Source organism: Psittacula echo, assembly GCF_963264785.1.
Source record: "Psittacula echo genome assembly, chromosome: 5".
NCBI lineage: Eukaryota > Metazoa > Chordata > Aves > Psittaciformes > Psittacidae > Psittacula > Psittacula echo.
The window spans coordinates 39,031,198-39,055,461 of NC_137739.1; the positions used below are offsets into that span (position 1 = coordinate 39,031,198).

A 24,264-nucleotide genomic window follows, 5' to 3' on the forward strand; every position below is an offset into this window, starting at 1 on the left:
CTCATCCCTCTTCCAATGTAGGCTAGCAGCCACGGCTTCAGAAAGCAGTGCAAGAAAACTTGCCACTAAGCTCTCAAGGTAAAGTCCTTGTAATCCTGCCTTGAACGCAGCTGTAAAGGAGAAGGGCTGGTTTCTGAGCTGCCTTAGGCAAGAGGGAAAGAAGAGGTAAGAAAGCAGATGATCTCTCATCTCACACTGACCTTACCTTCCCTAAGAAACTCTACCTGTAGCTGCAGCTACCTTCTTTTGTAAGTAACTAGCTGCCTATCTCCCTGATGTCAACAGGGACAGAGCTGGCAACTACCCCTGTGAATCCTGTCTCAAGTTTGCTTCAACATCTACATAGCTGGCAACCTATTTCACAAAGTGAAGCACAGAGAGCTTAGGAAAAAAGAAAGGCAAAGTGAAAGATGACAGCACAAGGAGCATCTTTCTAAAGCACCTTAAAACATACCCCGGGGTGGGGTGCAGACCCCAGGACTTCCTCACTAAAGCAGCCAGAGATGTCATCCTCTATCCTGCCACCGACCAGAGCACCCCTCTATCCCACAGCACCATCAACAGGAAGCAAAACCACCCCTGCCTGCTGACAGTCGGAGATGATGATGGGGATTTTACACCCAGTGGCAGCTCCAGAGCCTCCAGGCAGCATGAAGCTGCCCCTGAGCTGTGTCAGCTCTCACTAGTTAAACCTGAGGACTTCTTGGATGGTGACAAAGAAAAAGAGCACGTTGAGACCCTGGCAAGCTGGCTCTTCATCACCTGGTATGAAGAGCAGTATGGTTAGCAGGGGTAGAGTCCCCTCTGCTCAACCCTGCCCCAAATGCCTCTTTGTGTCAGCCCTCAAGGATAATATTTGCCCAGCAAACAAGCTTTGCCATACCATACAATTCATGAGCAGGCAAGCCCAGCCTCTACAGAGAGCAACTCAGTCTTCCATTGATTCCCACTGAGATTCCTGGTGTCTGAACAGCAGAGACCTCATCAACCTGCAAACAGAGGAGCTCCAAATAGCCCCATCCTCCCAGCAGCAAGCAACAATGAGGCCTGCAGAAAGCAAAGGTGAAGGTGGGTCCTTCCCAATTTTAAAGATTTTTAAATTATTTCAAGACCCAGACTAAAAACGTGCACATGGGGACTACTACAAACTGTCACATTTGTCTTTAATGAAGCTTTAACAGGGCTAGTGAGCTTCCCCAACCCATCTGAGAGGGCTCTGTGCTGCTGGAGGGCATCTCTGCTCCTCTCCAGTGCTCAAGGGTTCAGCCTTGCCTCAGCCCCGGGACCACTACATCCTTTGGGGGAGGCTCTAGCAGTGTAGCTGAGACAACAAAAAACCCCAAACCAACCCATACCAGGTACCTGTCCCTGAGCAGAAGAGTTTACTCACCATTTTGTTTACTGCTGCTGCAGAGGCGATGCTTACACTGAACTGTGGTCTCAGCTGGGATGCTGCTAGAACAGCACAAAACCCGGAGCAAACTGCTTTTCTGCACCTTTCAGCCTGCCCTGTCTCTAATCTCCTCCTGGGCTCCTTTATAAAGCTTCCCTTAGTACTGACCAGAACAAAATAAATAGCATTTTGGAGCCACCTTAATGAAATGAAATAATGAAATTACATGGATAAAGGTCAGGAAGTACAAAAAGTTACAGTTCCCATAGTAATGCTAATTCAAATATCCTGTGCATTTAGCAGTACACAAAGAAAAAGGCTTCAACCACTGATGCCAAAAAGGTTTTTGATTAGTAAAGACACTTGAATAACACCCCTCACATGCAATACTTACTGTTCAGAGAAGCAAATTTTCAGATCGTATTGGATTAAGCCAACCTAAGTATCATTATCCAGGGCAATAGCAAGAGCTCTCGAGCATGATTACAGACTGAACATTATTTGCCCAACCTGAATAGAGGAAAGGGATCCAGGCGTCAGAACAGGTTGAGTCACCAAGTATCAGTCACCACGGATTCTGCACTTCGGTGCAGCAGGGAGCTGGTAAGGAGAGTGGGGAGAGAACAACTGACCAGCTCCCACACCCCAGAACTAGTAAATATTAATACGTTTCTATTAAATGCTTATTTATTTGATACTGACAGCTTGAAATATCCTCCTTCACGAGTCCAGAAACAGGTTGTGAATGAACTACAGCCATGCTGACCTCTCTCCAGTGCAAATCTGCTTATTGCTCTGCTCTCCATGCTCCTGAGGTCTTATCTTCATGCTTTACATAAAGCCCACATTACTCTTCCCATAGAGAACAGCTACAAGTGGTACATTTGCATTTAGCAGCTTTGAGTGAGCAAACAGATTTGCATGGGAAGCGAAAGATTCCTCTTGTGCCATAGGCAATGCATTAAATCAAAGGGGTGTCTGCATTTGTACTGAACCAGAGGATTACTCCTCTGGCTGTGTGTTGGGAGGAAGGAAAGGTAGAGCAGAGATCTTGCAAATTCCTCTAAGAAGGTAAAGCATCAACTCTGCATGTTTTAAAGAGGCTTTGTAACCCTCCCCACAGGCACAGCGCCTGGCTATTCCTCAGAGCTGCACAAATCCCAGCCAGCATCCAGCCACTCCTGCCAAGGGTAACAAGGATTCGGGCACACTTTATCTTATCTCAGCAATGATGATGACGCTAGTCTTCCTCCTTGGGCAAAGCTCGGCAGCTCTGCACCTGCGGAGGAGGGGAGCTGGGCAGAGACCAGGAGCTGCAGCCTGCAGCGATTCACAGCAGCGCGGGATGGCTCTGCTGGTCTGCCCGGCCCACCCCACAGACAACCAGTATTTGGGCCATATGCAAGAGCTATGGGGAAAATAAGGCTCAGCAATATTTACACATCTCTCCTTCACCTCAGCTGCCTGCACGGGCGTACAGCTCACCTTCCCTAGGCACTGCACAACCGTGCTAGTCCTTGCCAATAGATAAGCCAGTCAGTTTTATTTTACAGAGGGTCAGACCATTTGTCCAGAGAGAAAATTTCAACATCAAGCATGCTTTCAACGTACAGGCCACCTACAGCTTCAATTCCCAGCTGGAGATGAGCTTGCTTTCCTCCTCTTCATTTTACAGAGTGGAAACTGAGGCAGATAAAAGCACTACTCTTACATAGAGATGATTTTGTGAATGAGATGGAGAGATGTTTGGCTACTACAGCAGTGAGGGCCACTGAGTTTTTCCCGTATTACATGTTAGATCTGCCTCTCTGCACCTGCACCTCTCCTGAACTCCCTCTACACCCATTCTACTGCTTGCAGCTAGCCTGCAGTCTGCTTCTAACCCACCTTTTCCAGGGGCTGGACTCACCTCCCTGTGCCCAGACATAGTTGGATGTTTCCCAAAAGGTTTGCTTTCCATAGCCTAAATAACATACCTGGACATTCCACAATCTTATTTTTAACACTACACAGCTGCCACTCCTACTCCCCCAAAGGTCTGCAAATGTCCTGCTTGTTATTCTTTAGAAGAGCTTGAGATAGGAAGCAATAAACAGCCAGACACTATTACCTTGATTGCACAGCTGCAATTGACATTTTTCAAGCCTTCACTGCATTGCTTTAGCCTTCATCCAGCACACATGATAAAGGCTAATTCTTTCAACAAGCTATAGAAGATGTCTTAGAGCTCTCCCTTTATTCATATTCCCACGTCCTCTTCAGAAATGCAGGCTGCATTTCTGCATTTCAGCCCATGATACATGGTCTGCTGTGAACAGCAACATCTTTGCATCCGCCAGGATCTCACCAGCACCACCAGCCAGCCCCATGCCCAGGCAGTGCTGGACCACCACAATAGATATCAGTACGTTCATAGCTGCCAGTCACATTTTTAGAGGTCTCCTGCCATCCTTGTAACAAAACAGACCTTTCCTGCAGGGCTTTCAGGTGTACGTAATCCTCAACCACCCTCACAAACCAGGTAGTCGCTTCCACATAAACGGGGCCATTAACTGATGCAGAAAAGTGATACAAAGTCTTCTACTAGCACAAGGTTCAGAACTACAGAAGCAGGAACAACAGCTCCTCCTTCAGATCTCATCTCTGCTAAATTCGCTGCAATCACACGTTTCATTAGATAGAAAGCAGGATGTTACAAGCCTCTTTGCTCTCAATCTTATTACTTCACAGATTTTCCTCCAGTTACGCCAACCAGATGACAGCACTGTACCCTTCCAGAGCATCATACCATACCCCATTGCTTCCCAAACAAACCTATGATTAAAGTCACACTCTCTAAGAGCACAAGACAGTATTTGTTCCTGTTTCAGGGCTCTGCAATGCATGGTTATGAGGAAAACACTAGGTTGAGAAGTCCACAGGACTTCCCAGTCACAATTCCACAACCTGAACAAAGCACGAACAAACTCACCATGGCTCCAAACTTCATTTGGAAGTTCACGGCCACACAATCCACACCAGCTATTAACCTGAGGTTTTAGGTTAAAGCTCACAGTATTTGTTATTCCACTTGAGGCCCTAGTTCCTGCAGTCAAGTGAAATACTGAGGTTCAAGCATTCCTGGCAGCTTATGCAGACACGTAGAAACCTCCAAGACAATCGGAAATCAGCACGAGAAAGAAAATTAATAACATCAGTTCATTTTTGTGTGTGTGGTTTTATTTGTTCTTAATGAAAAGACACATGCTGCAAACCTTTCGAGCATATGGCCTGAGAAGAGCACACTGTGCTCCCTGCCTCAGCAGGCGCACGCAGGGAACCCTTAGTGGGTCCACCCCAGTGGTCCACGCACAGCAGCAGAGGTCAGGTTTGCTTAGCAGAATGTGCTATTAGGCCCATGCACAGGGAAATCCTTCTCGGCATCAGCCAAGAAATTAAAGCTTTAGGATGCAGGATGAGGAAAAGAGAACACTGCTAGAAAAATATGAAGAGGAGTGATCAGAACTTGGATAGCATCTCACTTTCAAGCAGCTGGGCTATCCCTACCTCAAAGGATACACAGTGACAAAGGACAGAAGCCCTGCTAATTGTTGCAATTCTGCTCTTTTGATGTGACAAAAATATAGAGCATTCAAGATCCAGTCGTTCAAAGTAAACCGAGTATTTCCACCTCAGACTTTATATGGACGGCAGGCAAAGGCGCCTGGCCGGAACAGGGAAGAGGCTGCTCTGCTTCATGGAAGACAACACATTTGCTACAGCTGAAGTTTCTTGTCGCTGTCTTTAAATCCAAGATGAGCTCCCGCAAGCAGGCGAGGAGAGGTGGGAGGATTCAGTCCCCAGAGCAGCCTTATCAAACCAAAAAAGATTCAGACAGTGAATAGCATGTGGGCTATATTACAGAAACCAAACCTCACGTATTGCACAGAAGCATCAATATCTGCAAGCTCTCTGACCATGAAGAACATTGTGCATGGAGCTGTGCCCATATGATTTGTGTTACTGCCAACTGTCCTCATCCCATTAGTTTATTCTCTGAGGCTGCCTGGCAAAGTCATGAGTTAACAGCAGTCCCTCAGCATTGCCTGTGTACTGCCAAAGTCAGCCCCACATGGAGCCCTCCTTTGCAATACAATCTTTAGATCAGTAGATGGTAGGGTCTTGATTCATTAGATGCATCAAATTGCCGTGGGAGGAGAAATGTTCATATTTGATGGTGACAAAAGAGCCAAGCAGGCTTTCCAATCAGACAGTTCATACTATCCAGATTAGCTTGCCACAGCAGAGAGACCAAGAGAAGAGTGATGCTCCGGTGAATAAGAACAACATTGTTTGCCCGGCAAGGTAGCTTCAGGGAGATTTTATACTGTCTGGTGAAGGATCCTAACATTTTATGCCTCAGGCCTCATATCAGTCTCTGTGCAGCAGGAGGCCCTGGCAAAGAGAGGATTCTTCCACTCCAGCCCATATCGGAATCTCCTCTGGACCACCTAAATTGGCCAGTGATAGTACAGACTAGACTTGTTATCAGTTTGATCTAGGCAAGCAATTTCAGTGTCCCTCAGATGTGTATGTATATAGATATATATATTCATCTGTATGTACCTGCTTATACAATCCTCAGAAATAAACACAGCTCTAGAATATGAAGAATAAGATGCCACTGCCCCTGAACCCGGGTAAGGCAAGGTTACAAGTTGCCAGTTTTCCGAGAGCCCCTTGATGCACAACAGCCATCATCTCCATCAGAACAAGCAGGGACTCAGCAGGTTACGTCTAAACAACACGCTATGTTGGGATTATCCCGCGTGCTCCGGACACGGCCATCTCCCTGTCTCAGAGGCTGGCGGTCGCTGGCCTCTTTTCCCCTTTGCTGTTTTCAGGAAGTCCTACAGGAAGGACTTGCGGTTCAACACACAAGTTCACCAAAGTGCATCCCATATGCATGGGATGTTAAAGAGAAAGACACTGCAGCCTTAGGAGAGGGAAATCTCTGCTCTCTTTTCCTTCCAAAGAGAAGGAGAAGCAGCACTAATGCAGCTGCCATAGGGATGCATCTTTACCGTGCAGTGTCATCTGCACCTGCGTTGTGGCAAGAAAGCACATTCCTTGAGCAGAGGATGCTGAAAAATGAACAGGAAAATAAAAGATCTCCATTCAGGTCCAGCACACAGGACTTCATCTCAAAGAGGCCTGCAGTCCCTGGACCTCATCTCAAAGGAGCCTGCAGACTTCAGAGCCACAAAGGAGGGGAGAAGCGAAGAGACAGCAGCTTCCCAAGCCCAGACCCTACCATGGCAGCGCGCCCCATCCCATGGCCACGGTGACAGCTACTCCTCAGCAGCAGTGTGCAGTGGGACACACCGGTCCTTCCTCAGCCAAGGGCCACCGACAGCTGGTGCCGAGGCAGGTATGTCACCCCGGACAGGCAAGGACCCCCAGCCCTCCGCTCCCCTCACCCCACGGCCGCACGGAGGGACTGCGGAGGCTGCCAAGGCGCGGGTGAAGGCACCGCCGGGGCCCTTCGCTGCGGCGGCCGCTGCCCAGCACCTCGCCTGCCGGCTCCTGAGGGGGTCCTGTCCGGCGGCGCGGGCGCCAGCGGCCGTACAAAATGGCGAGGGGCCGGTGAGGGGACCCGTGCCCAGGGGCAGCGCGCCCTCAGCCCGCCCGGCCCATGGAGCCCCTCGCACCGCTTACCTGGTCTGGCCAACGGAGAGCGGAGCGGGCATCTGCGGCCACCCTGCGCGGGGCAGCGGGCGAGCGGAGCCGCCGCTAGAGCGGGATGCGGCCCCGACCCGGAAATGAGCGGTGCCGCGGGCGGGCGGGCGGGCGGGCGAGAGGAGAACCCGCCGCACAGCCGGGCTGCACCGGGCCGGGGCGAGCAGCAACACGGACCGATCCCGGCCTCAAACTGCCCCCAAAAGGCGGGGAGCCCGCAGGCTGCGGCGTGCGCACCCAGCCCTGCCCGCTGCCGCTCCGCCGGCAGAGCACAGCCCTACTGACGGGAGAAACAGCAACTTCAGCGGCTGCCGGCACGGAGCGGGGATGCTCGTCCTTTGCTGGCAGCAGAGGTACAAAAGCTGTTTGCGGTACCAGCTGCGTGCTACAGTAATTACAGCACTTGCACCTGTCCTGGTTTTTTTTGCACGTAACAGAGTGGACTTCTACAGTTCACTGCTGTCAACAGACCGGAAAAAGAGCCCGAGTCCTGCGGCGCCTGTCGGGCATCTGCAGTAGCAAACCTCAGCCCGTGTGGGGTTACTGTCCCTGTCCTGGGTGTCCCTGCTCCGCAGCCCGCCCAGCAGTGCCAGGGACTCACACCAAGGAAAACTCCCAGCTTTCCAAGATCCAAGGGCTGGTGGTTTCCATGTGCCCAGCTGGAAATTAACCAGGGCAACCTTGGCATCCAGCTGAAAGACAGATGACGGCCAGTTTGATCCATTTCACCTACTGATAAACAGGGGCATAAGTGACAGGGTTCAGTTTCCCCCAAAAGATGACTGGGGATTGGGGAAGTTTCAACTTTGTGATTAACTTTTTACCAACAGGTGCCAAGCACCTGCAATTCACACAAGATGGTGCTCAGTTCCTCTTGGAAACCAGGGTCTACCCAGAAGCTCCAACAAAACAGGCATTTTGGCTTGAGTAAGAACTGAGCCAAAATGCTCCATTTTTCACCTCTAGATGATGCCCCATTCATCACAGGTGGATGCACATTTACCCTGAAAGGACTTAGAATGGGGTAGGGCCCAGCAAAACAAACCCACAGCATCAAGTGCATTCAAAAATATTTAATAAGCCTTTAAATAGCAAGACAAGCAACCTACCACAGCCAGGTAAATAAACTGAGGAAGTTTTTATTAGAAGTTATATTTCTGCCAAAATAAATAGGTACATTTACTTCAGCAAAACATTAGGAAAAAAAAAAAAGAAAAAAAAAGGAGAAAAAAAAGCATCAAATTAATACTGAACTTTTAAAGTGACTGTGAACACTACTTAATGACAGTGCTGAGTAAATACAAAACTTGTGTATGCTATTGCTGGTCTAGTTGCTGCTCTGACATCAGTAATCTCCACAGGATCTCTACGTGCATTGTGTGCTTAAGGGTCTTCTCACACTGAATGACAGCACTGGAGCCTCAGGACACACTGAGCTCAAAGAGCTGCTTTTGATGCTGGTTTCAAGAGCAAGAGAAAACCACAGAAGAAAGAGGTATTTATTTCAAAGTTACTTTTCTGAGTCTTCTGTTTGGAACTAGAGGTTTCCCCTCCCTGTGCAGAAGGGCTGATGTGGATCTACATAGCGAGATGGATGCAGTTAGAGACTGTCCTGGTGAAGCTGCCTGCAGACTGGAACCAGAGCAATGTCCCACTGGTACATGCAAGGGGAAGGCGAGAGAGGAGAGGGGAGTAAGCACTGCTGCAGTCTAAGCGGCAGCCACCACAGAGACACAGAGGGCAGGTAGGCCAGAGCCCACCATGAAGGCACAGGGCATGTTTGGCACAAGCGACCCAGCTGATGTGGCAGCCAGGTGAGGTGGTCTGTTCCCTCATTGAGTTAAGGAGAAGATGGAAACAAAGCTTGAGAAAACTGTTGGCAAGGCCCTCTCTTACTTTGGCAACACTCAGCCCTGCTACCCACCACATTTAGTGTGTGTTTAGCAGAAATGGACCCTTAAGGGAAACACACACACTGAGCTTCAGGTATTTCTCCCACCACCACTCAGGCAAAAGTGAGAGCTCTTCTCTCTGAAAAAGCAGTGAATTACTAGATTCATTTTTAAAAGTGGGCAAAACCACTGGTGAATACACAGTAAGTTCTAGGGACACCCCAGTGCTGGCAGACAGCAGATTGTCTTTTACCCTCTGGTCCGAGTGTTACAGGTGCACCGCCTTCCAGAAAGCCAGGAGAAAACACCTCCTAGGTCCTATAGATAGTGGTCAAAAGTGAAGTATTTTCTCCTACCCCTTGAAAAATCAGCTTGCAACAAAATTAGCAGTAGGGCAGGCAGCAAACCAAACCCAATATACCACACACGCCTATGGCTTACAGAGCATGCCATAGATACGGACCGTTATAGGCAACATAAAACAACTCCAGTGTTGTTCAGGTTAGGGGTTGGTTAGATGCACAAGCTCACCATTAGCCTTGTTAAAAGCAGCAAGTAGTACCACAGGAAGGAGAGGAGAAAAAAAAGTGGATTCCTGGATGCAAGACCCTTGCAAGGGCTGGCACTCTTGCAGCGTTCAAATGAATGCCGTAAGGACAATTGGACATTGACTGCGAGTTGAACAGTTGGTCTTGGAACCTGACGTCTCAACCCTCATATTCTGGAGAGCAGACAGGCCCTGGCAACTACCCACTGGGCTGCCCAGCCACACATTTTCCTGAACAAGGGGCCAACTGCTACAGATAATTGCCTCGTTCCTACGAACTTGACAACTGGGAGGTTAATCAGCAACTCCTGCCCAGAAGATAATACATGCCATGATGTACATGTGGAGCAAGGGCTCAAAGAATTCCAGTTATCACAATAAAGCCCTCCATATCCAATCCAGAGCCTATCAAGAGGTTTCCAGAGATTTCAAAGAAGTGAGCCCTGATCTAGAGGAGGCAGAACTGCATAGCAAAAAGATGTTCTCCAAAGCAGCCACATCCTTTTTCTGTATCAGCAGGCAAGATCTTCCTACTTTCTTCATCCTTTGCAATCTGTGATAAATGAGCAGGAAGGATTTCAAGCAAATGCATGAAATTTCTCTTAAGAAAGAGGAGGGTAGATTTGAGGTATTTTTGATAGACCTGCAGTTCCTTTATCAGAGCTTATATCTATAAAGCCAACAAGTATCATACAATAGCCATTTCATGACTTGAGGAATAAACACGAAGAAAGGGTTAATACAGTGTGGTGCTTTCCCAGTATCCGTTCACACCCTGCAAATCAGCATAGGGAAAACAGGAGTTTCCTCCCTTAAGAGTTAGACCATTATATTTAAAGCCAGGTTTTGGTTTGTGGTTACAGTTTAAAGTGTGCAAAAGCTTCTCTTTGAGAGTTTAATACAATTAACTAAACAACAAATGAGGTGAAACAGAAAGAAACTCAGGCCTTTTACCAGACACAGGGGTTCATCTCTTGAAATACATGGACCAAAACCAGCAAGCCTTCTGAGTCAGAGCATGGGAAGACAGTGACACCAGCCCAGTCAGTTCTGATGCCAAAGGAAAACAGAAAAGATCCAGGGGATAAGGGTGCCAAGCTGCAATTCCTTAGCATGCTCTGTTGCCAGGAGAATTTTGTTTCATAGTTTAGTGGTTTACATAATCACTCAGTGGTTTTACCAGTCCAGGAAGAAGGGATAAAAAAAATAGTTGCATCATTTTCTCCACCCATATATTAACACAAACAAGGCAGAGTCAAAAGGGCAGCAGCTTCTAAGCACAAGATTTTCCTTTTCCAGCTCTGACCCTCACAGATGTTTTGCTTCTGGATGAAATGCCTTCATTTCTTGCCATTAAGCATTTATAGGTTCTTGCCAGTTGCTCTGGCAAGTTGCTCTGTGTGCGTAACTGACAAAGAGAAATGCATCTGGCAAACAAAGCAGCTGTGCATGTGCCATTACCCCAGAGAAGGTAGCCCAGAGAGAAGTGGGAGAAAAATCCCACACCAAACCACAAAATAAACACCTTTTCTTAATTCCAGTTTTCATCAAATTCATCCTGCTCCCCGTAACTGACAGTAGCTTGTTGCTAGTTCACTTCAATTGGAGTTATATATATCTAGGAGTAAGCTTTTTCTGTGAGCTTTAGACAATCACAAGATTGACTTGTTTTATAATCCAATATTCTTATTCTGGATTCAGAATCCTCCAATTTTTCTCTTTTCCTGTAATGACTTTTCTGTTCCCTAAATGCCTTAACTATGCAAAGCTTAAGACTACATCTGACTGCCAAGTGCAGGCCCACTTCATAAGCGAGCAGGCCCTTGTGTTACGCATGTAGGTTACACCCAGGAAGGGCAGTGGGGTGATACTCCGGGTCACAAGTTCATCCGTGCACCAGCATCTCCTGGACAGTTGGTTAGCACCACAGCTGCCCAGTCTATTGCCTCACAGCTTGCAATGGTCACTGCAGAAAAGTCCTGATGTTTATCACAGTCTCCACCACAAACATCCTATCAGTACAATTGTGCTGGTAGGAAATAGCACTCACCATATCACCCACACTGCGCATGCAGACGTGATGGAGCAGATTCACTGCCTTCTCCAGCTGTTAGTAGAACTTCTGGGGTTATTCTCCCTTTCTAAATCAAAAGGTGTGAAAGAGTCTATTATAAATCACTACCCTATTGTATAGGCTATGTAGTCAGCTTCAGATACCCTGTCCTGCTCCCCAGCAAAGACAGCATACGTTTGCTTTGGCCAATTGCATACTGTTTGTGCTAGGAGAGGTAGAAGATGCCTCATGCAGCTAGACATGCTGCAGAATAAAAGAGGAAAAAAAAGAAACCAGGAGCTGATTTTGTGCCATAGTGCAAGGATTTAAGCTTAAGTACATAAAATCCCCACGGGAAGCCGTGTCTCACCCTGTGAAGAACAGAGTTCATGTTTTTGCACAGCAAGTCACAACCAGACCACCACTGAAAAAGGAATATGTTAAGAAGGCACAGTCCTGCCCTGCTACAGACCCACTAGCTGTGGTCTTTTAAGGGACAACACAAGTAGCCCGTTCCAAGCAGACTGCACATGCACCAACAGTCCTAACTTCACTTCCACTTCACATGCTCCTGTTATTGCTACCTGCAGAGCTGTACCCGTGAGTCAAAACAGGAGACAGGCAAGCTGCAGGGCTGGTATAGCTACAAGCCTAAATCCTTCTCACTCTAAAGCCTCAACATTCAAACTCTTTAAGGAAAAAATAATAAATAAAAAACCGATAAAGCCAACCATCCAGTTTGGCAAGAGATCCCTTCTGTATCATCTGCTTGGAATTTCCTCCAGTTGTACAGTCCCTTAAGGAACAAAGCCCTGTCAGAGGCAGCCATTCCCCAGCACTTGCTGTGACACTCCACCACAACCACTCAAAAATAACATGCCCTGCACAATCTCACCTTCCTACAAGCACTTTGCATTGCTTCAGCTGTTAAGCTGATCCTGAAACGGTCAGGCCAAGCTTTCCCAGAGCAACTCAACACCAATTCCATTCACGGTGACAGGAATGGGGCCTCTAACTCAACATGTTTCCCTGGAAAAAAATTCTGTCTAAATTACTTCTTCAAATAAGCTCAATTACTTAGTAACACTCAGAGCTCAGTTCCATGAAGACAAAAAACAAAAAGGAGAGACCACAACAACATAAATCTGAGTAAATACATAACTTTTCTACCTTTCTGCAGTCCCAGTGCAGTCTGCAGCAGGGCCAGCTCTGGCTTCCAGTGGGGATGCAGTTCAGGGACAGAGGAAAAGATGTGACTCCAGCAAAGAAGCCACAAGAAAAATTGGTTTGGCAAGAGGCTACTTCATCTTTCAGTAGCACAAAGAGCTAAAGGATGTCAAATGATTTAAGCAAAAGCAAGACTCATTCTCTAAAAAACAAAGGAGGCTAAAAACTGAAGGAACTTGAGAGCATCATCTACATCCTGATTATTTGGCAGTAAAAAGCCAAAGGCAATTCAAAGTGCACTACCAGGGAAAGCCCAGCTGGGTCAGCATCAGCCTGGCCATGACCAATGGCCACGCCTCAACACAAACCTAGAGCAAGGTATCAGCCCGTGTGTGTCTTCGAACACAGAGATCCCTTGCCTGGCCCAGTGGGCAAAAAATGACTACAGTCAATTCTACCAGTCTCCATCCCGGGGAAATCCCCTTTGCAGCATATTGATGAGCACAGGGCAGCCTGCTGCTGAGGGATGAGACTGGGCCCACCCTACATGCTCTCCCCTTCCACCCACCCTCATCCCCTCAGGGCAGCAGGCTCAGAAGAGCGGCAGGCACTCTTTCGCACAGTCTAGGGGTGGAAGCTTTAGCTGAAGCCCTTCCCGAGGGAAGAGAGAAGCCTGCATGTCCATGTTGATGCAGAGTAAGCCCAGCATGAGCTGGCGCTGGTACTCCTCCCACTTCATCATGACATCCGACAGAGAACAGTTGCTTCTCATCCACACAGGCAATGCTTCACCACAAGCTGATGCAGAAGAAATTGGCAGGCTCTGAGGCTGTCCAAGCTCGAGGTGATAGTAAAGCCTGAAAGACAAACACATGCAAAGAATCAGTACATGGGAAGACTTGAGCAGGTCACCAGACCAGAGCTCCAGAACCATAGAGCTATTTTGTTCTACCACTGACTGCATAATCTTATGCAGAGTTAGAAGTCTCTGTGTGCACCCATTTGCCCCCCTCACATCTCTTGATTATTCAAGACCATGAGCACTTGTGGGTAAGAATCAACCTTTTGTACTAGGATCTGAATCACAGCTGGAACCCTCTGCCTGTTAATACTCAGCTGTCTATCCTCATCCACACAACACAGTCTTACCTCAGCCTCAAGCCACGGCCTACTGCAGGGAGTTCAGTTCAGAAGCTCAGGCACAAACACACACCTAAGTACTCTGCCTCATTTGGAAACCTTCTGGTGTTTCTTGACCACCCTAGTGCCTCCCCACCATAAACCAGGCCTAGATCTCAAGGCAGAAAAGGTCATTTGAACACAAGTACCTCTTGGAAGGAATTTTATGGGACTTTGGGCCAGAAAATGCCACAAAGACAGCACCTATGTCTTCCAAAGGAAACATGGAATAAGCTAGCATATTGTTTTAATTAGACCTACGTCTTCTGCCCTATCCCTGTATTAACAGCTTCATTACAGGGTCTACCCTGTAATGAGAAGAAGGAAGGAGACCATGTGCTGGGTCTATCCAACAGTTAAGGAAGCCAAGAGACCATGGACCAGATCAATTTCTGGTCAATTTGTGCTGTTATTAATCAGCTCCATTGGAGCAGGGTCTGTAGAAGTCAAAGGTGAAAGGGGAAATGGAGGGCTGCTCCAGAGCAGTTCTGTGGAGGAAAGCAGCCATACCTGGCTGAAAGATGGCTGCCCAGTTTCTTCTTGGCTTTCTTCACAAGATAGTTGCAGATTTCAGTCATCTGCTCCCTCATCCATCTAATATCCTCTGGAATATCTGGGAGCCATTCCAGCAACCTGGGAGGAGACAGGAGACAACCATTAGTTGGGTCACACAAACAGCAGGATGAAAAGGACACCAGTTTTGCATCCTATCAATGGTCACTCATTATTTTTAATTACAAATGTATAAAGAGCCATTTACACTACCATTCACAGAATTAATAGGGAGAAGCTATGAAGGTTGAAAACAGCCCAGAAACTTATTCTTTATGGTTTGTCTGCACTTTCCATATTTTTCATCCATTTTCAGATTCTGAAAGTGTTTTTCTCTAAGTTTTTCTATCACAAGCTATTTCCTTCCAGAAACTTTTCATAGAGTACTTTGTACAAAGAACAAGTCTGACAGACTCATCTTCTTAGCCCACTAAGCATAGAACTGGAAATGGCTGGGAATTTTCTACTCCTCACTGCAGAGGGGAACCTCCCCTCATTTGGTTCCCACTTTCATCCCTGTGCTCTTAGTTCACAAGTTTCTCCCTAGGCTCCAAAATTTATCACCATTTTCTAAGACAAGTTCCAGCCCACAGCCATATTCCCTCAAGCTGGAAGTATTTGCTGTAGCCATATGCTATGTATATATAGCATATAGCTACATGTGTATATATATGCTATATACATATGCTATATAGCTATACGTAGCTATATGCACATACAACGGTAGGAAGAGGTGTTTGTTGGGTTGCTTTCTTTTGCCTTTTTTTTATTTTGGGGGGGGTAGGGAGGACTTTTATTTTTTAAAGTTTTTAATATGTCTGGTAAGTGGCAGGAACTCTTTCTCCAAGTATTTGGTCACAGCAGAGTCAGAGAGGACCCTAGCCTCTGGCCATTTATGTTTCACTACATCAAAACTTCACTGCATTAGGAAGAACACCACTAAAGGAACCAGCCAATGGCTTACCTGACAGTGAAGGAAACTGCAGACTCCAGAGGCAGCATATAGGGCACCATCATTGCTGTGGCCACACGTATAGGCAGCATGTTGGCAATGCCAGTGAAGAAACTTTTTCTTTCAGCACAAGCCTCCAGAAGAGCTGAAGGCAGAAGAGGATATGCTTGAATCCCCTCAGTGGGACTATCTCTTTCCTTGCCATACCCCAGAAGTTATCTAGCCTGAGGATTCCCCTCTGCACCTTCCACTTCTTAAGGAAGTCTTGACCAGGGTAGTAATTGTCCCAGCGCAGCCGAGAACAGCAGGTTTTAGCTTTATCAGACTCCCAAAGAAGTGAGCAACAAGGTCCCATCCTCTCCTTACCATTCAGAGCAATGTCAAATGAGTCAACCTCTCCCAATAGCCTCCAAAGGGCAAGCCACAAGTTTACCTAAGAGGCCACAACTCCATCTCATCATCAGTGGGTGTCAGTTAAATCCCTAGGTATGGCCAAGCCCACCCACAAGCAATACCCAACACATCCCCAGTAATCCTCTGAAGTGGACCAGGCAGCACAGGGAGATTGCCTGAGATCTCTCCCTTTGGATCATACCTTGGTTCAGTCTGGGAGGCAAGTGTTCCAAGATGTGCTCTTCAACTTCAGCAAGTTCAGTATCGTCCTCTAGTTGGTCCTCAGCTTCCATTTCTTCCTCTTTCTTCTCTACTGGGGAGGCTTCTATGGCAAGCAGAGGGCGGGCAGGACTTGGACGATTAAGGAGACCTGAGGAAAAGAAGTCATACCATAAGGCTGATTTAAACTAGGTGCCCTGCCTCCCCTGACCTTTAGTGTTAGTCCTCACCCTAACATGCCTCAGTTAGAAAGACATCATACCCAGCCTCTTTAGCTTACACCTATTGTAGTTCTTACCACAATGAATTAGAAACCTTGCTGCTTTAAGATCATCCTCTTTTTCCCCACTAGAAATTCTACTTTTCCCCTTTAATTACTGCAAGGTGCTGTTTGGCAGTGTTTTGTTGCTATAATCTGCCAGTCACCCATCTTGCAGGCAGGGTTTCCCTCCTGCAGCTTAATCCACAAACACAGCTGTATTGACAGCTCTTATCCCAATGAGGTATGCATCACAGAGCCAACAGATGTGCTCGATCTGCTGTAAATTGACACTAGGTGGCATCAAACACACGCGTAACCTGCTACAACAGAAGCTACGAAGTCCGTGGCTTGCAGTGAAACAGCAGTGTCAAACTGCCAGGTGCAGAGGGGCTTCTGAGAGCATGCCTGTGCTCTGCCACTGCTGTGCAACATTAGACGTACCGTAGCTGCACATAAAAAGGAGAAGCAGGATATCTGCAGAAGGTCCAAATGGCACCAGTGCCTAACAACTGTGTCGGTGTAGCACAGAGTACATGCTAAGTAATTTCAACACTTAGATCTGCCAAAACCACCACTCTGGTATGAGAATGGTTAGAATCCTTCTGCATTGCACTAGAAAGGTGTTCACTCCACATCTGCATCCTGAAGTGCTAAAATAGGCTTAATATAAATCCCATATTCCAGTTCCTGAGGCACAGCTCAATTCTGCCCTTCCACTTTTCATCCACACCACTGACTATTCTCAAACCCAAGATACCAAGCCTGCCACAGAGGAAGCAAATCAGTGTATCCTGCAAACACAGAGCCTTACCATTTTTCTTTAGGAAGTGCAGTGCATCCTGATAGCCCTGCTTGCACATATCCCGCAGCACCTGTGGGCAGAGGAAGGCAACAGCAAGTCATTTGGAGACTCCCTGGGTGAGCAAACACCAGCTCAATGCTGGCTTTAGAGGAATTTTCCTGACTCCTGAGCTATCCCAAAACCAAGTCTCATCCTTGTCAGCTCTTCCCAGCCTTTGAGCAGATATGGGAGGTTTAACATAAATGCAGTGGATATGGGGATCACATGATAATTCAAGATTGGAAGGGACACCTGGAATCCTACCCAAGAATGAGCTTAGACTTGCATCAACTTCATTTCCACATCTAGAGCTTATGCTATTGTGTGCAGCCTTCAGCAAGTCACTCTGACAGGCAGATCAGAATACTTCTCAGCAGTGCCAGGAAGGGCCACTGCATTTGCAGATAAAGTCAACAAGACTAGAGAGGGGGAGGAAAAAACCTGTCCAAGTAATTCAGCACATGCAAGCACACTTATGCTGAAATACCAAGGCTATCTGAGGTTGCATTTGCTCAAAGTACACAAAGCTGGTAGAAGCCACACCTGGTCCACTGGCACTTTTTAGGAGACAGCCACTGGCTGCAGGCTACTAGGTCCAACCTGACAATAAAACACTCAAGAGCATATCGGTTCTGATGGCTGATACACCCTTGTTTACAAGTGAGCCTAACCTCCTGGCAAACTACTCCAGACAGCAACGTGAAAATATTTGCCAAGCAACTGCCATCACCTAAATTCAAGATCTCCCAGTAGCAAAAGAAAACCAAGCCACCTATACAACCTTGTGTAAATGGTCAAGGTTTGCCAAGTCACTGGGTTAATAAAGTCAAGGTTAAAAAACAAACAAGAGATACAAAACTAATAGTGTCTGGAATCTTCTTCTGCTAAAGTGCCCAGTATAGCCAGTGCCTATCTACTGTCCAAGTTCTGATATTGCCAGGAAACTCACATGCGCCTCTGGAGGAAACAGGGCCTTTGAGAGGCGGTAAAGGTTGCGAAGGTTGAACTGGATGCTTGTATTGGTGACTCTCAGCTCATGCATGTTTGTGGAACCATCTCGTGGACAGATATCACTTTCTCCTGAGAATGGAGACACCGTGATGGTATTCTTCAGCTCATATCGTGGCAAGTTGTCAGAAATCCCTCCATCAACGTATCTCTAAAAAAATCAAGACAAATGAAGCCCTCTCAATTCTCGTAACTGATCAAGCAGCTTTTTTACAGTATTCATATTTGTGCCAACTTGGGAAGAGATTGGAGTACACCCACCAGCACAGAAGGAGTCAAAGCCAGTGATAGCACAGCTGTGTTGTCTATAATCTCCTTTTGCTATGTGCCTTTCTTCCTATGGTTACGTGTGTTGGTCACAAGCATTCCACAAGAAAGGCATATTTACTTGTGTGACTGCTGACTTAAATCTCCTATGGGTTCTGACAGCTTTCCAATTAAATAAAATGACACAACCACCACCACCTACAGTGCAAATTAGCACTGACCTAAGTTGTCACACTGTGACATTGTGCCATTTTTCACTTGTGTTTAAAATGAATAAGCTCAAACACGATTTCCCACTGGAAGGTTTGTTACCTAAGATCTGATTTGTTGCTAGCAGGCTTACCAAGCAGCAATTCCAACACATGTATACACATTTGGAATCTACTTTCTGTGGTGTGATAACAGAGCACAGGGGACCAGTGTTTTGCACTTAACAGGCACTCTCTTATCAGAGAATGTTCTGTACTTCCACACCATAAACACATTTGCATTAGCCTTGCAGGAAGGACAACCCCAGTAGCATGTACTCAATTCAGAGTATTTGTTGGTGTACCATAACTGCACAAGGAGCTGAGCAAGACAATTGCTATCACAGGCCTTTGGCAGTGTAAACAACATGCAGAAGATAAAAGGGAGAGGGCCTTGGTCAAGCCAAAAGAGCAGGAAGTGTGAAACCTTTGCAGAGCAACAATTCAAGCTCTTAACCTCAGTTACAGAAACGTCCTGTTGATTTCGTGTCAGGGTTGATCCTGCCAGACAGGAACCTGTCCCTTCATACAGGTTCAAATGCAAACCATCATGTAGGAACTACACAGCCCCATAGTAGCAGCTGTGCCATCGTTCAGCTCTCTGCTGGGTCAGGAGCTGAGCTGGCAGAGGCTGAATCCAGGCAGAGCATGGAACTGCTGATCAGAAGAGGAGGTGCTCCATTCTGCATCATGCTTTGCTTTGTCTCACAAGAGGACACTAGCTTTGCGGTAAGGATGCAGAAACACACGTTTCCCTCAGGGTGGCAGCATGAGTACACGGATGACATTAGAAAGAAGGCTTAATTACATAAATCTGACAGGCAAAGCCTTCTCACTGCATGGAAATCTAGGAATACACATGCAGACCCTGCTCTCTGGTCCACTATTCCCCAAGCAGTGCCAATTACCATTCTTGACTCAAGATCAGCTGCCACATCTTTGCATTTGCCTGAACCTCCAGCAACCCAAGCCTAACCACTCTCCAAACCCCTGAAAAGCCTAACTGCACAGAGCCACAAGCTGAAGTCACCAGCTGGCTTCAGGCGCAAGCAGCAGCAGTTTTTGGGGATGGTTCGCAGACTGAGGTAATTTCTGGGCTGCCCAGTTCCATTCCTTTATCATGTCCTCTTTTTTTTTACAGGGGCCCTCACTCACGTGAACTGACACTTAGCTTTCTGACCCTTGTTAGGGGTTCATCTCATCCACATGCTACATGAACTGTTGTTCATGGCTAAAGCGTGTGTTGACAAGTCAGTTACTGACTCTTCTGAGTATTTTAGAATTCCCTTTTTTTTCCTTCCCCCCACCTATCTTCATTATCCACTCCATGGGGCTACCAGAGCTCAAGAGAGTGAACACTGGAAAAAGATGAGGAGGAAGGCAGAATACAGATTTTACACCTTTCACACAATCACACCGCCTTCAAAACTTGTCCTCATGCCAGGCCTATCAGTCTGTCCTGTGGCAAATACAGTCACAGTCATCAGAGGCATGCTAGGAACCATGCAGTCCCATTTCAAAAACTTTTCACAGGCTCATACCCAACCTAATTTAACCTCTGCCCTCACCACCCTCCCCCTTGAGAGACACAAAGAACAATGATTTTTCTGGGGAAGAGGTAGGAATTAATTTCCTCATCTCACATATTCCCTCCCCACCTTTCCCCATGAGGAATCTTGACAAGAGAAGTCACCCCTCAGTGTGCCAAGGCAGCTGCACATTCCAGAAACCCTGATGTTTTGGAATTTTGAGATTTTGCCTGATCCACACTGCCCTCAACTAGCCCCAGAGAAGCATCAGGCAAGAGCCTCCAGCTGTGGGACAAAAAACCTGCATGCAGATTGGACATTTCTTCTAGGTGATTTTCTGCCCAAAATGCTTGCACAAGACAAAGACAGCCAAGCTATATATTAGGCAGGAGCAAAATTGACCTCACTTTTTGGACACACGTAGCAGTGGGATCAGATTTGATGCTATGCTCTGACAGACTGAGGCATCTTGGTCAGGTCACTTACAGGAAACCAGGGCACACATACATTAATAGCAGTTCTCCCTCTCCCTTTTGACTATCTAGTTTCCAAACAAACTTTCCTTTTAATGTCTGCATTAACCTACGTAGCACAAGGGGAGTCCAAGCTCAACTGAGGCCCTTAAGCATAACTGCAATATTCAGAGATGCTGCAGCTCCTCATAGCTTTCAAATGTTTTCATTTCTAACATGCAAACACAGAAGGTAGACAGTGTTCTGGACAGCCTTGGACAGGATGTTAAAGAAGCTCTATCAGGCAGTAGAACATTATTTTCAGAGAAAGGACAGGAAGAACTCTATGGACAAAAGGCCAGGTATCAACACTACTAGTTAAAACCCAACAGTGACAGGCTTGTGGGAGAGGGACTGCACTCATGATTTCTGTCCTGGATCCAAGTTCTCTCCACACACAGAGGGTTGGAGCCTCAGTGATGGACAGCACTGTACCAAGCAGCTAAGTCTGTCAGTACCTGCCCAGATTGCTGTATATTACTATCATGTTAAATCCTCTAGTCTTCAGGATATTATAGCCAGCAGGCAGCAGTGGAAAGAAGGCACATCCACTGCTGAAACTGTTCATTTGGGAATTTCTTGTGCTTCATCAGGCTAATTGCTGCCAGCAGACAGGCAAAATAGAGTACTAACATTTCTGCCTTCTTACTCATTAGCACATGATTTAATGAAGGATCATCTACAGTCTTACTTACCACTCCGCGCAAGGTTGGAGGTATCAGCCCACAGTAGACAGGGATAAAGGCGCTGCAGACACAGGCCTGAAGGAGAAAGAGATCCAGAATGTAAGCAGCAGATCAAAACCTACTTACCCCATTACTCTTCTCAGAACATCACACTAGCATGTGCTGGCAATTATGCTCCAATACTAAGGACATTTGGAGACCAAGGGAAAACAAACCAGCATGCAGTTCCTGCCTAGCCCTCTGCAATAAGTTTCTATTTACCTGGATCAGTTCCTCCTTGGAATGGAAGTCTGACAGTATTACATTTTCTCCATCAGAGACCCGTGTCAGGGAAATACCCAAGCGTCCTGCTGCAACCTCATGCCCATTCTCTGGCACGGTCTTGGACAGGCAGATCCGAATGATCTTCACCAAGTTGAAAGATGGGTGGAGAGGTCCCAAGAACCTCTTCCGGGCTTCTTTTGACACTCGAATAATGCTGGCACCAGCCTCACCTGCAACAAAAGAAACAAAAATGCACCATGAAATCCTAGAAAAAACAGCCTTCTCCTTTACAGAATAAGGCACAAAAAAAGCTTCATTCACAGTTTTACTCAGAGGTTTATCCCCACCGGCTGATATATAACTCAAGACAAGAAGCTATTACAGGCAGTGTTACAGGAGTCATTGAAGTTTGCTCTCTTGGCCCTCACACTCCCCCATTGCAAAGAGCTACTCTCATCTGACATATGTTTTATAAAATCAAGGAAGACCTTAGCATCTGGCTAAAGCCTCACACTTTTTCTTAGATCCTGTTTCACTGGTCAATGCAGGGCTAGTGAAAGCACAGACCAGCAAAGAAAACAAGGGAGATGCTTTAACAGCTTTGAGCTTATGGCTAAATCCACTTCAAAACATCTTCCACTAACGCTTTTCTAGTAAGCATCTTCTTTTTTCTGACATGAAAAAGTCATCTGCCTGTAAGCGAAAGTGCCAGTAAACAGGAATGTCTGTACTTTAGAGCTAAATGCTCCCAGCTTGACTGCAAATGTCAGCCACCACTCAGGTGAACAAGACAGACACCGTGCTCCATTAAGGAATGAGTGACTTAGTGCCTCCTGCAGTCTTTGGATCCCATCCCATCCAGTTCCACAGCACTAAACAAGGCCTTTATGGCAAGTAGAACTCATGAAGCCATGCCTGCTTTACCCTTTCACACAGTGACCCAGCTGGGTTTGGAGGAGAGGAGACATCCGATCTGCACAAAAGGGAAGGCATCTGCTAAGATCATTATCTCATGGTCACTAGGAGCCTGACCTGGCAACAGCATCAGAGCTCTCCAGTGGGAAAGGAGGGATGGCAGAAAACAAAGCAAAAACACCAACCCAAGCCAAACCCCAGCAGCCAGCATCCTGCTCTTTGCACACACTGACTGTTACTGCCACATACATCTAGCCATGGTGAGACACAAGGCAACAGCTCCTCTAAGAATCAGCCAATCACTGCACTCCCAGGGGCATCAGGAATACACATGAGAATATCATTGGGGGGAAATAAAAGAAACAGGAGAAAAAAAATACATGCTTTCACTCATTAAGACTTCAATCACACTGAAGTTCAGTTCGTGAAGAAAGAGGAAAGACTACCAGCTCAAGCCAGCTGGAAATCCCTCCATCTTGCTCTCCCACACAAACCTGCAACTGCAGAAAGGAGGCAGCAGAATGAAAGAAGCAAAGTTAGACCCAGGTTAATAAATAAAATGGAGATAAGAGCAGTAACACCCTCAATACTATGTTGACACATCCCACTCTTTCGCAATGCATGTGTGTCAGCAACATGTTTTCCAACAACAAAGCCTGGCAATGCAATTCTGTGCTTTGGAAACCCATCAGCACCAGTAGCTCAAGCATACACAGAACTGCACTCTTGAACATGACCAGAGACTCTGGGTGAGGATTTTAGGCACTGTGAGGAAGCAACTTTGCAGAAAATCCAAAGTTCCGCCCCGTAGCAATTTTTAGCACTGTAATCCCAGTCTTTTGCTCTGTCCTAGAGCAATGTTTAGCAGTCTAATTCTGATCTTACTTACTGAATTAGCAGTAAGCTATTGAGCCCAACCTGTTCCAGACAGCAGCTACATGGATTGATATCCTTTCCAATATGAAGTAAGCAAGCCTTGCAGGAATTACATTTTATAAGCACCATGACATTAGCACTCCTAACGCTCCCTAAGCCATCTTCATATCTGACAAGGTGAGGAAAAGCACACGAAGAAGCAGCAATAGAGCGAAAGCCTGAGGGAATCCAAGCCCAGCTCCTTGGCCGCATGACCCCAGGAAACTCCACTGCACTGAGTGCATTGCAGGGAGCTGCTGGCTTCGCTGAAAAACCCAGTGGGAGGCTGGGTGTTGAGCACACAGCTGCAGGGAGACAGCCTGCATGCACAGAGAGCTCTGGTGGTGGGAGTGTGGAGGTGTGTGTATCACCCAGGAGATGATGCTTAGGGAATGATGCCTTCACACTTGGCATCTCACTGTACAGGAAGATTTGATAGCAATACTGGAAACAACCACAATTACATGGAGCTTATGACTGACTGCTTGAGCTAAAATGTGAGCTGGAAGGTTTTGTTCACTTAAGGAAAACAAAATAGCAAAGTCCCAACTATGAGAGGAAACAGACTGTCTCACAGCATTTGAGGGGAGACTGGAGTTGCAGCTGCCTGCTCTATCACACTGCACAGCCAAGAGAACAAAATAAGAATTATTACTTATTTTAGCAATTTCATTATTTGAATACTTTCTGGGCGTTCATTGGTTTAGGTTCTTTTTAGTACATGTCTGCATACATGCACACACAGAGGAGCT

General features: G+C 46.7%; 1 protein-coding gene across 1 annotated transcript in view; it reads right to left on the reverse strand.

Annotated features, from left to right (window-relative positions):
* Positions 1 to 7,896: 7,896 nt before the first annotated feature.
* The window catches only part of PNPLA2 (patatin like domain 2, triacylglycerol lipase), a 30,847-nt gene continuing 14,479 nt past the window's right edge, over positions 7,897 to 24,264 (reverse strand). The window contains exons 3-10 of the mRNA XM_080618772.1: positions 21,680 to 21,912; positions 21,428 to 21,493; positions 18,118 to 18,327; positions 17,139 to 17,199; positions 16,049 to 16,216; positions 15,466 to 15,598; positions 14,460 to 14,582; positions 7,897 to 13,627 (exon numbers count right to left, since the gene is read on the reverse strand). Coding sequence (XP_080474898.1) covers positions 13,363 to 13,627; positions 14,460 to 14,582; positions 15,466 to 15,598; positions 16,049 to 16,216; positions 17,139 to 17,199; positions 18,118 to 18,327; positions 21,428 to 21,493; positions 21,680 to 21,912 — 1,259 coding nt within the window. The 3' untranslated portion in view covers positions 7,897 to 13,362. The remainder of the gene's footprint in view (positions 13,628 to 14,459; positions 14,583 to 15,465; positions 15,599 to 16,048; positions 16,217 to 17,138; positions 17,200 to 18,117; positions 18,328 to 21,427; positions 21,494 to 21,679; positions 21,913 to 24,264) is intronic.